Below are 13,634 nucleotides of genomic sequence, written 5' to 3' on the forward strand. Positions count from 1 at the left end.
CCAATTAGAAGCTGTGGTAATTTATTTATTTATTTTTAAATCCTATATTTTTGTTCCTCTATTCATTCTATTACATGGCGTGATGGAGGCAGAAGAATAATAGGAAAAAAAATCATGTAGTTCATGAATTATGAATAATACAATTATTATCGCGATATGACTAATTTTAAATTTTATTAATAAAAATATGTTCAATTCTATTTTAAAATACAGTGATCTTCTTTCTATTTTATTACAATTATAGAGACATCCCTTATATTTTCAAACATGTACACTTCAGTCCAATCTTCATCCCTTATATTTTCAAACATGTACACTTCAGTCCAATCTTTAATACTGTTAGGATTATTCTGTTAAATATTTTAAAATACATAATTTTTTTATCTGCAATCATGTTACAGATTTTAAATTTATAAACTTTCTCTTATGATCAAATTGTTTACCATCTCTAATTTAAAAAACTTTAAATAATTAAGTATTTCAATATTTATATAAATAATTTAAAATTTTTGTGTTACAATTAATGAAACTTTTTTTAAAAAATAAACATAAATTATATTAAGTAATTTATTATTTCATAACTTTTACTGCGTGTTTGAACGTTGTTTTAGCTACTTTATATTTTTATTTTTTAAAAATATTAAACAAATACATTTACATAATTAAAAAAATTTAAAATGTAAAAAATATATGCATTAATTTTTTCACATAATTTAAATTATTTTTAGACACTATTTGTATTTGAAGAGAGGTATTTTGATCTAATATATGTGACTTAACAGACAATTAATGATTGAATGGATAAAAATAAAATGTAAAAACTAAAGGAGATGTTTGTATTTTATAACTATTTATACTAGAATAAATTTCATATATTTCAAAAATAGATGGGAGGTATTTGTAAAAAAAAAAAAGAGATGGCAGATCTAAGTATTTTTCTCTATATTTTATACATACTTGACATGTTGATGGTTGAATTTGAGACATTCCTTTAAAAGAAATCAAATTCTTTCCAATGAAATCAACTAGTTAGCACTTATTAAAAGATGATATTTTCTCTTTCAATGATATATATCGAGAGAAAAGTTCTATTATTTTTGTTTTCATAAACACTAATTAAACCAAAATAATTCAATGATGGAGTCTCAATCTTAAAAAGATGGACCTATATCCCAACTAAAATCCCCAAATTAATAAATCACACACGCACGCACACACACACATAAATATATCCCAACCCATGAAAGGCCAAAATTAAGCGGAAATTAAGATCCTCGTTATTTGGACAACAAAGAGGATGCAATTATTATTATTATTACTGTTAAAAATATAGTTATTAAACTCTCAAGTTAACTCTAAAAACTTAACGTTTTTATATTTTTAACTTATAAAATCGTGTCAATTTACTTATAAATTTAGATTAGATACAAATTTAATTAAACTCTCAAGTTTACTATTTTTATATTTTTAACTTACAAAATCGTGTCAATTAATGTATAAATTCAGATTAGATACATGCTTGGTTAAATGCATTAAGCTTGTCTATTTTTTTTAAGTTGAACCAATTAAGTATATATTATGAAGAATTCAGTTTATAAAAGTTATAGAACCTAGTTCAAAGAAAAAAAACTTGAAATGCAAAAACTAATATTAATAAAAAATAAGTTTTTCTATTTTAAAATTTTTATATCTTGTATATAATAATTGATCAATGTAAATAGGTTTAATTTTAATGATTTATATTTTTAATATATTTAAATTAAATTATAGTCATATTTTAATGACTATTTGTTAATAGAGATAAACTTTTATGAGTTTAAGATTCGAGTTTGCAATACAAGCTTACATTTCTACCACAAATTTATTTAAATTCACAAGTTTAACAATCTTGATTAAGAGATTATTATGAAATTATCTCTTAAAAATAATGAAATGTCCCATGTTCATTGTCGTGCATGTCTAAAATCTGATATTGGTTGAATTACGATTCACGGTATAAATTTATGGAAATACAATAATATCTATTATTCAATTCTTTTTCTTTTTATTCTTCGCTGTTATTTTTCAAATCATTTACGTTTTATCTGATTGAGATAATTATCTCTAGCACAAAAGTAGATGTCGAGCACCATCCTTACTTGCCAAAATGTCTTCAGATTGCAGGGAATCGATCATATTACTCAGCTCTTAATCTAATTTCATAGGTATCATAAAATTTAAATAAAATTAGAGAATATGATTTTTAGTCAAAAAAGTATTTTATTTAAATCTTTCACATTCATTAGAAATAACGTAAAAATTTATATACCCTTTTTCACATTTGTTTTTACCATGATGCATTCCTTTTTGATACCTCGAGGAGAGTGACTATGATTCCAATCCTCCTAATAAAATGGGAAAATAAAAAAAGCAGACAAAAATATCACTTTAAACAAAAAAGAACTAATTAGATTTGATGCACAGCCTCACATTAATGTCAGAATAAATTTAATTTAATGTCATATTTTTTAAAAAATACTTAAATAAATTTGATGCACCATAATATTTATAATCTGTTCAATTAAAATGCTTCAAATAATTTAAATAAAATATTGTGTGATATTTTTAATTAATTTTATTTTTATAACATAATTCACATTTAATTTCTTACCTTTTCTCTCTTTATTATCATTAATATTAAAATTAATTTATATTTTATGTTATTTAAATGTTAAATTTTTATTAAAAATGTCACAAATGATATGGTACACCCGGTTTATGTAAGTATTTCTCTATTTTTATTAGATGGACTATGAATGATTTATTATACTGGGTCTATCTAAGAATTTCTCATGATCTAGAGTTCCTTATTTTGTAATTATAGTTTGATTATTTTGATTATCTCAAATAAAGAAAATATAAAAATATAATTAATCTTATAGATACTACGATATGAAACACACAATGACCAATGGGGTTGGATTTAGTGAAAATGACTAGTCTCTCACAACGTGATGAATCAAAGTTTGAATTTCTACTAAAAGTGTTTACAGTTAATACTCGATCGTATTTTGAATATAATTGTCTCCAATAAAAAAATTCATATGAGCTATAAAAAGCATAATATATTGAATTTAAAAATATAAAATAATAACATAATGAAATCTCAATTATTGAATGAAACATGCATCTATCTTAAAAAATGTGCATGAACAGAGACACAAGATACAAAACAAATCATAGAAAAAGAAAGAGTTGCATCATGTTTAAAAATATTTCCTTTTGTATATAACATTTACTATACTCATCAAAATTATGAAAAAGGCAAAATTTGAATAAAGTAATTAACAACTTATTTTAACGTATAAAAGTCATTAATTCTTTTAAAAAGGTAATTGATATATAAGATGTAAAATAGTATCTTTTTAAGAAATGTGCTTGGCGCTGTTAATTAACGCTAAGCCTGTTGGGTAAGTCCTTTTAAGTTTGAAAATAACTAGGGCCCAGGCCACTATTTTGGAGTGAAAAATGATAATTTAAACTTAAAACGACTAATTTTTATAAGCTTAAAAATAAAAGGGTTGACCCTTTAAGGCTCTTTTATTATTTTTAAAATTGTAATATAAAAAATAAAATATTAAATATATAACTAAAATAAATGAATATATTAAACTTATTCGTCCCTTTCTCATATATTTATTAAGATTTAACTGATAATGTTAGCCGAGTTTAATTTTTATTAATATTATTTTAATGTTGTTATTTGATATTAGACTTAGATGTTTAGGTTTTCTTTATTTGTTGTGGTGTGAATTGATTTAAATTTATTTTTTAAAACTTAATTTCATGTGTAATAACTTTTTTTTAAGATTATAAATATATTTTTTAAAATTTTAAATTAAAAAAAGTAAAAAAAAATAAGATCAAGCCTTGTGAAAGAGAATCCTAAAATATAATTGAATTTATTATGACCAACCTGCTTGGATTCTGATCCTTTAAAAATTAATTTGTTAGGACTGCACTGATTTTAATTGATAACTTTAAATATGCATGTCACGAAGAAAGAACATAAAAAAAAGGAAGGTAAGAAAAAAGATGTTAGGGAAAGAGTTGCATCAATAACCTAAAATCCTCAGAGAGCTGTTTGAGATGACAAATAACAACCTCGTGCGTCCTTGATAGCCTGTTGATCAACGAGGCATGTCTTCTCAAAACAACCATGATCATTTCAACAACAAATTCTCAAAAGAATCACCAGATAATATTAGTAAAGATGTTGAATTTTATTAGTAATAAGAAATTCGTAAATATTTCCATAATGTTTTGATTAGTGCCTATAAGGGAGGGATTAATATACTTAGATAGTTAAATATTGTTGATAAGACAAGAAATAAAAATTTCTAATTTTATCTACCAATATAAAAATTTAGTCAAATGTTATTGTTAATATGAAAATTTTTGCTGGTAGGCTATTTTCAAAGACATACTCAATTTTAACGAGTTTTTGAAAGACTTTTGTTGGTCAAACAAAAAAAATGATAATAATTTATTTAAAATATATAAATAATAATTTGATCCTTTAAAATATCATAATTTTTTTAAAGTCTATAAAAATTTTTCTATCATTAATAAATTTATATAAATATTAAATTATTCTTGTTAAAAATAAATGATTCACACATTTTGTTTTAAATATTTATAATATTTTTTTATATTTATAACAATATAATAAATAAAAAATTTAATATGTAATAATATATTATTATATTTTGAGAGATTATATTATTATTTATATATTTTAAAAAAATTTTATTATTATATTTTTTAAGCAAAAAAATAGAAAAATTTTTCATAAAAAATTGAAACACTACTCTTTGCCACATCCATTACAAGGTGAATGGATATAATAAGTGGCTCACCAAACAGGCTCATAACGTAGGTCCATTTTAAGGGATTTACTTTATCCCTTTCTGTTCCAAATAGTGGATTGATTTTGACAAGTATTTAATGCACCCATGTTTTCTTGTGCTCTTTGCATGGATTGATTTATCCAATTTTTTTATATAATAATTATTTTTCTGACCCATAGTCAAGAACTAATCTTTTTTGGAGCATAGAATTACATAGGTATGCCTTGTTTCTCGCAACAAGGTCTGTTCAATAGTGAATGACCACGCCCACTGAAAATGTTAAGATTACAAAAGTGAGCTCTGCAGTCGGTAATTCAGAGCAAGCTAAACATGCGCGAAAAAATTAGGATCAAACTTAAAAATTTATTTTATTTTATTTACTTCAACCTATCCATGCTATTCAAATAAATTTTAAAAAATTTGAACTAAGTCAAAACCGAATGAGTTTAACTCGAATATTTAAATTTTTTTAATTATTAATATAATGAAATTAAAATAATATAAAAATTAAAGATTTTAATTGTTTTAAGATAAAAATTAAAATTGACTAAAAAAATATAATATAATATTTAATAATTTAATTATTAGGGCTAACTCAAAAGCTCAAGGTATTAGGATTAAATTTGGCTATATAATCTTTTTCTTTGATTCAACTGGAACCAATTTTTGATTCAACTCGGCTAGTCTAATTCAATTCTAATAAGAATTATAACAAGAGGGGGGGGGGGATAAGCTATTTGGATCAGGATGTCTAAAGCGAGCGAACGAGTAAAAAACTGTCATTTTCATTCTACGTTCCCATCAAGATTTGTTTGAACCTAGGGCCTTCTTTAAAAAAAAAAATTCTGAGAAACTACTATTACAAACTAAAGCAAAATATAAACTATCCTACACTTTTTTCATCATTTTGGGGATGATCAAAGAAATGAAATGGACTATCTAATCTAACTCTAAGTTATAAGAAACCGTGTAACAGAATCAGCATACAAATTAGCCTCTCTATGGCAAAATTTAAAGAAATTTTCCGATTCCGGTAACAGAAAGATCGGGAAACGTAGAACCTTTATAGCAGGATTAAGGGTGCGTTTGGTTTTCCTCCGTTTCACGTTCAGAAAGCAAAATTTTACTTTCAAAAAGTTGAAAGTTGTTTGGGTAAAATATTTGGCAGAAAAGAACATCCTGAAAGTATATTCAAACAGTAGCTGAAAGTGAATTTCTGAAACGTAACTGTCTGAAGCTTTTGAAAAGTGGATTTGAAAAGTAGGATGTTATTTGACCATACTACCCTAAGTTTAATCTCTTATTTTTTATTTAAAAAATAGTTAATTCATTAAAAATATAATTATTATTTAATAATAATAATTAGGTATCAATTTTTTTAGTATTATAAATTAAGTAATTAATCATGTTAATTTTAGCATTAATGTATAATAAAAATTACAAATCTTTATTACATCTTTTAAAATTACAAATTAAAAAATATAAATAATTAGAGATCAAATTTTTAGCATTATAGATCAAAATTTATGTTATTTATAATCTTTATTATATTTTTTAAATATTTTGAATATATTATATTTATATAATAAAAATTATAAATCATTATAAATCAATGTCCTTTTTGATAATTGTACATTCAAAAGCACATTTCACTATCACAAACCAAACAACTTTCAATATATCAAACTGACCTTTTGAAAAATATATCCAAACACAAATTTCGTTACAACAACTGACTTTCATTAAACTGACTTTCTCCAAATGAACTTTCACCAAATGAACTTTTGACAAACTGAAACCAAACACTCACTAAAAGACTTAGCCATACTTTCATTTCTCCCTGTTTTTTTTGCCTTAAATTTTTTGGAGAAAGGGTTGTTAATGGGAAGGAAGGGTATAATGGTAAATTCAGATCTTGGAGAGGAGTCAAGGTAAGCGATGTGCTGCAATTAAAGAAGATTCAGAGGGGTACTTCTGTCACAAACATTAATTCTCCGTCCCGTCGGCCCCCCACTCTCTCCTCCCCATGCCCCTTTAAATCCCCCCCGCCTTTCAACATTTTCTGTTTTCATCAGCGTGCGTATCCAATACCATCTTCAAATCTCTCTTTGACCATCGTACTCTCTCTCTTATTCTCTCTCTCTCTCCCCTTTGTAATTTCTCTCCTCATCATCATCATCACTCTTTGCCTTTTCGCCGCTGTTGCAGCAGACTCTGCCGCGAACGAAACCAAAGACTCACACTCACTCACAAAGAGAGAGAGAGAGACCACCACAAAACTACACTCCCCCCCCCCTCTCTCTCTCACTCTTAATACGCTCGTACCCAGCCTTAAGAATCTCTCACTCCAGCAAAAAACTGGTTTTTTTTATTGCTGTTAATTATCAGTGGGAGAGATAATCACAAACACTCGCCTTCTTTGATTAATATTATACGCTTCTGCTGCTTCCGCTCGCTGCCGCGTCTTCTCTTCTACTTTGATCTGACGGCTTCGATCTTCTCGCTCTCTCAATCGTACGGCCAGGAGTCCTTTCTCTGCCGGCCTCTCTACGTAAGTCTTCCGTCTCTGAAAACTCAGCATCAAAACTATAGATGACTTTAAAACCCACTTTTTCTTCAAATAAATCATTTCCGTATAATACCTCTAGCGCTCGCACTTTTACCTACTCTCTCTCCCCGTCTCTATCTCTTTTGTGCCTGCATTTTCTTTTTTGGATTGGGCTTCGTTTCTGTTTTCGATTCTGCTCCTCACATTCAGTGTACGTGTATTTTCATTTTTCTTGTTTTTGTTTAATCCCGTTTATCTTATTAATTATGCTTCTATTTAATTTAAATTAGTTTTATCCCCTCAAGCATTTTCTTCTCATTTTTATGTCCCGTGTCTCTTTACTGGATTTAAGGTACGGTGAATTTTTCTTACATGCAGTGGTTTAGCGTTGAATTGTGCATTGAGGTGATGGGTTTTCTGTTGTTGACGCTGTGGATGCGAGATTAGAATAGATCACGACAGTGAAATTATATCATTGGCCAATTGCCTTGATCATTTTTTTTTAAATCTCTTTTTCGAGGAAGGCTTTCGAAATAGTTTCTGTTGAGAGTTCTTTTGGTATTCATCCGTTTGTTAAGTTCTTAACCAAAGGTTAGTCGGAGGGATGGCTCATTTGTTCAGTCTGCTATTCTTTGCAAAGTGCATGTTGGTTTTATCTGAATTATATTGTGTGTGCTTCTATTTATCATAATATTTTTTATGTGCGGCCTTTAGGTCGGTTATTTATGATTAAATTGTTTATTAGATGCTACTTAGGCTACAAATTTGCAGTTTATTATTATTTTTTAAATAAATTTTTCCTGGGCCAAAGCGATTTCTTATGCCTCAATTCATTGGTTGTGCAACTGTCTAGCTTGGTCTTTAACTTCGAACTTTAAGATCGTTTAATTTTCTGAAGGAAATTGTAACTTTTTGTTGAATCATTTTTTTACAATAAAAGGAATCTCGTGGGAGTTTTGTTTTACGATATGGGAATTTTTTGTTGCATTGTATGCTAATAACAACAAATGATATCAGTGTGAACCAAAATTAGTATTAAAATTCATTTGAAACTCACTGCAAATTGGATCTTTACTGGGCCTGGGAGCCCCCCTACCTCCCAAAAAAAAAAAAACATAGAATTGCAGATTTTATTTTGAAAATGGTATCGTGCGTCTATATGGGTCTATATATCTCTTGTTCTTCTCTGAAAATTTTTCTCTTAAATGTAATGCTTAATGACACGAGGGTAGTTTGGTAAGAACCTTGCCTACTTGTGCTGCCTATGTTATGTACTTAAATGAGTGTTTGCTCATTTGCTGTGCTTTCACGTAATGGTCATTATTGGTAAGCGTGATATGATGGTTTATGTCTTGCAAAAAGAGAATTTTTCTCACTATTTGTTATTCTTTGTACTTTCCACGAACGGCTTCTTCATGATCATATCTTTGTCATAGCATGGGGAAATAATCTTACTTCTGTGATCTCAGGAACTCTAAGAAAGCTTTTCTGGACACCAAATTATGGAGTCCAGCTGTCAGAAAAGGGTTAAGAGAAATGATTACCTTGATAAAGAAAATGGTGATTTCCATTATGTGTCAAATGTTGACGAAGAATTTGATCCATGGACTGCATGGGCTTACAAGCCTCGCACTATTACATTGTTAATGATTGGCGCTTGTTTTCTAATGTGAGTGCTCCATTTGATAAATTGATGCCAAATTAGTTGCTCACCTTGACCATTTGACGAATGCTTTCTCAAGTAAAGTTATTAAGCTTGTCTTCTTTTTAATTTTTAGTTTTGATGTATATGATGCCAGATGGGCAAGCGGTGCACTCGATCCAGAAAGAGATGCATCTGGTGATCTTGTTACCTCTGTTAAAAGGTTTTTGTCCTCATTTATAGTATTACTCGGATAGTCATTACTAACATGCCTTATCATTTGAGAATTGTACTGTTTGTACAGTATGTTAAATACTTGGTTTTTCTGTAGGGGTGTGTGGGCAATGATTGCTGTTTTTCTTGCTTACTGCCTGCTGCAAGCTCCTTCCACGTGAGTAACTAAAGTAACTTTGTTGTGTCAAGTTTGTATCTTTCAACTCTGTAGGTAGATCTTTATTTTTTGAATGTATTCTTACTCGTCCTGCATGTGGTTCAAGTGAGAATCCTGGATTGGTAAGTTGTGAGGTGGCTTTTAACTATATATTCAGGGGAAAAGTGTGTAAAAGTTGTAGTAAGTTCATTAAAAAGAGCATTCATTGGAAATATCTGTTTATTCCTTATTTAGGAATTGGGGGACTACAGGCTGATGGTGAAACTTTTAAACAGAAATGAATCCTTTTGATCGACTAGATTAGTCTTATATTGTTTTAACTCTATTTCTATAATGTAATCCCATCTCAAGTTGTTCTGTTAGGTTAAGCTACTTAGATGAAAATATTTTTCTACTGGGTCTCCAGGAGTAGGGAATGATGATGGACAAGTAGTACTTTGAGTAATTTTTCAGACCAGCTTAAGGTTTCTGGTTGATTTATCTGCGGAGACCACTACGTCTGTCTAACATTCATTATTCACTGTTTTCATTCAGGATTCTTATTAGACCACATCCTGCAATTTGGCGACTGGTCCATGGCATGGCTGTTGTTTACCTTGTTGCCCTCACATTTTTGCTTTTCCAGGTCAGTTGTTGTGTCTTGATATAACCCCTTATTTTCTGTTAAAGCTGTGTATGCAAAAAGTGTAACACATGCATGCAGAGTTTAAAGGGTATTCATTTATGTGATTTGCAGAGATAATTTTTACGTGAATTACATCACAGTGCATCTTTGCACTACTTGTATTGTGTACCTTTTATATTATTGTCTGTTGGCTCCTTCCCACTCTGACTATGTCTGTCTCTAGCAAATTTATGGATAATAAACATGTGGGGGTCTATTATTAGTTTTTCTATTTCCATTGACTGAATGATTGAGTATTTTTTCCCAGAAACGTGATGATGCTCGACAGTTCATGAAATTTCTTCATCCTGATCTTGGTGTTGGTAATGAATCTGGTTCTTCTCTTTTTAAGTTTTGAATTGGATAAGTAGCAGCTAGTTAATTGTTGAATTTTGTTTCATTTTATTCTTGAAGAGATTTTTTTACTGGATTGGATCATTAATATGCATAATTATTATTCCTGACTTTATGCAGAGCTTCCTGAAAGGTCTTATGGTGCTGATTGTCGCATTTATGTGCCAGAAAACCCTACGAGCAGGTTTAAGAATCTTTATGTATGATTTCTTCTTTCACAAACTTTATCCTGTTCTCACCTACTAATGCTGTCTTGTTCTTCCCTTGATCATGTGGGTTCCTTATGCTCCTGTTTTTATATTCTCTGTTTTCTAGGATACACTTTTTGATGAATTTGTTCTTGCTCATGTAATCGGGTGGTGGGGGAAGGCTATTTTGATCCGTAATCAGCCTCTTCTTTGGGTGTTATCAATTGGTTTTGAGTTGATGGAGGTTAGCCCTTGATCTGATTTATAACTATGCAATTTGTTAATTGATCTCACTTAGTCTCTACAGTTTGTGGGGAGGGGAAGGGCTGGATTTGTATTGTTAAAGCATGTTACTTTCCAAATTATACAATATTGTTTGCTTATGAGCTTATATTTGCATTAGCAGTTTACTTTTCGCCACATGTTACCGAACTTCAATGAATGCTGGTGGGACAGTATCATACTTGACATTTTGATCTGTAACTGGTTTGGTAAGAATTCTTAACCTTTTGTTTTCCTTGTTGGTGAGGTAGTACTTACCATGTATAATTATTTTAAGCAAGCACCTATGTTTATTTGGGCCAAAGCATGCTCCTATTTATGGACTATATCATCAGACCAAAGGTTAGATTTTCAAAATCATGGATATGTTCTTAATGTTTTTGGAATTTTAGTATTTGACTATAAAGATGAGAGCTAGCCCCATACATGAAGAATTATAGTGGGAGTTTTTTTATGCCCCTGCCATGCATCTTGAGGCAGTGAAATTTTCACAACCACGTTTTATGTATTTGTGTTTTTATACTATCTGGAGAACTCCTAATTTCTGGTGAATATCAAAATTTTGAGGCTATTTTCATGTGACATTAAGCTTTTGATTGTTTCTTCTTACGATAGTTACCTTGTCTTTTCAAGATTCAATGTTTGAAACTAGTAGTAGCACTAGCTAGTGATACACTTTAGTAAATTTATTTAATAATTAATTATTTGTTCATAATATATTTTTTGGAATGATAATAGTTGAACCTGGAATTTTTTGATTTCTTTACATGAATTTATTGCTTCTTTATGTTTAGTTGATTTAATTTTTGCCAGCCTCAGCATATTTTGTGCCTGTGGTGTTTTATCTTTCTTTTTTTGTAATATTAGACTCTTTTCCTCTTTAATACATTTTTAAAGTAGAGATATTGACCAGTTGCGGATAATTAGTCATTTATCCAAATTAGATTTGTTGTGATCCATTTGCTATTAATGCCTAATCGTAATATATTTATTTGCTTGGTTTACTATGCAGGTATATGGGCAGGAATGTATACTGTTAGGTATTTTGATGGGAAAACATACAAGTGGGTTGGCCTGAGCCGTCAACCTAATATCATGGGAAAGGTGCGTTTAGGATTATGGTCAATTAAATCAACAAGCATATATTTGAGTAAATTAACAATTTGAACCTTATATTTTAAAACCTAATTAACTTTACTCTTGAAAGTTAATAAGTGCACAAGTTAATTAATCTTTGATAGTGCAACAAACTCGTTGCAAGTTAAGTTTTTCGGTCAAGTGACTCACTGACGCTAGAAGGACTCATTTGTAAGACTTTGTGAGTTTGGAAGGTTTACTTGTATATTGACTACTTTCTAGGACTCAAAATGTTAAATAGCCGGTGCTTCATTTCTCATTGAGGAAATAATGAACCCCCCCCCCCAACCTTTTGATAGCGCTATAAGGAGACTGATTTTGACTCTAGTGCTCCTTTTTCCTCTATCCATCAGGTAAAGCGAACATTAGGACAATTTACTCCAGCACATTGGGACAAAGATGAGTGGCATCCATTGCTTGGTCCTTGGCGTTTTATTCAAGTGATCAGTCTTTGTATTGTCTTTTTAACTGTAGAGCTCAACACATTCTTTCTCAAGTTCTGTCTGTGGATACCACCTCGAAATCCTGTTATCATTTATCGGTTGATTTTGTGGTGGTTAATTGCGATCCCAACCATTCGCGAGTACAATTCCTACCTTCAAGACAGGTACATACTGCCTGTCTTCTTCTTATTTTATTGCCGTCCTAAATAGTACTATCATTGTTTAATTCAATATTTCATCCCTACGTGTTCGTTGTGAAATTCCCAGGAAGCCGGTGAAAAAGGTCGGAGCTTTTTGCTGGCTTTCTCTTGCCATTTGCATTGTTGAATTACTAATTTGTATCAAGTTTGGACATGGTAGGTCTACTTGTAAGTTCTTTATCACTTAAGTATTCATTCAAACAGCTTATTCAATGAAATTTTGTTGCTTTGTTTTCCCAGGTTTGTATCCTAAACCAATGCCTTCATGGCTGGTAATGTTCTGGTCATCTGTTGGAGTTATCCTTGTATCATGTCTGCTTGTATGGTCATGGCAGTTGCACCGAAGTCTCAGCAAAAAAAAGAGGCGATAAATTAATTAAATTTACAGTTCTGGTGGGGCAATTATTCTTTGATTCCTTCCTGATTTTTATGGTTATTGTCCATGCATAGCATCCATGTTGTAAATACTATCAGCTTCATAATTGTAAATGATCATTTTCCTAGCTAGGGTAGTGGATCTCAGTCTTAGCATTATGATATCTGTGAGTGGGAAAATATTAGTTACAGCTGGTAGAGGAAGAAAGGTCTTTTAAATGGGACGCCTTAGAATGAATCATTTTGAAACATTTTCTTGTAGTTTTTGTTAGTTTTGATTGAAATTACAGAGCTTGAGTTTGTTCATGCTGAGTTTCTTTGAGATCAACAAGGGCTGAAACGGAGAAAAGTGTACAGAGAAGTCCAAGCATGATACGTTTTCATTAGATGTGGTCTAGCTCCGAGGTACAATTGCTAGATGACTATTAAATAAACGTTCCAATTTATTACTTTGGTGTCTTAATATTTCAAAAATTACTTAATTTTTTCCCCTAGAATTATAAAATTAAAATGTTTAGTAG

General features: G+C 29.8%; 1 protein-coding gene across 7 annotated transcripts; it reads left to right on the top strand.

Annotated features, from left to right (window-relative positions):
- Positions 1-6,972: 6,972 nt before the first annotated feature.
- LOC129284648 (CDP-diacylglycerol--serine O-phosphatidyltransferase 1-like) lies at positions 6,973-13,419 on the top strand. Of its 7 annotated transcripts, none has more exons than XM_054920172.1 (13): positions 6,973-7,440; positions 8,907-9,106; positions 9,216-9,302; positions 9,411-9,470; positions 10,005-10,095; positions 10,403-10,457; positions 10,609-10,688; positions 10,804-10,920; positions 11,080-11,167; positions 11,971-12,062; positions 12,449-12,702; positions 12,806-12,894; positions 12,979-13,419. In XM_054920172.1, exons 2-13 carry the CDS (start codon positions 8,940-8,942, stop codon positions 13,107-13,109), a joined length of 1,311 nt encoding a protein of 436 aa, XP_054776147.1. In that variant the 5' UTR covers positions 6,973-7,440; positions 8,907-8,939; the 3' UTR covers positions 13,110-13,419. The 7 variants fall into 7 exon arrangements, with proteins under 7 accessions (XP_054776147.1, XP_054776150.1, XP_054776151.1 ...); XM_054920175.1 differs by having other exon boundaries at positions 11,083-11,167; XM_054920176.1 differs by having other exon boundaries at positions 9,237-9,302.
- Positions 13,420-13,634: the final 215 nt, after the last annotated feature.

This window comes from Prosopis cineraria, unplaced genomic scaffold (genome assembly GCF_029017545.1).
Source record: "Prosopis cineraria cultivar Desert tree isolate PC_DT_omini unplaced genomic scaffold, ASM2901754v1 PC10, whole genome shotgun sequence".
In the NCBI taxonomy this organism is placed as follows: Eukaryota; Viridiplantae; Streptophyta; class Magnoliopsida; order Fabales; family Fabaceae; genus Prosopis; species Prosopis cineraria.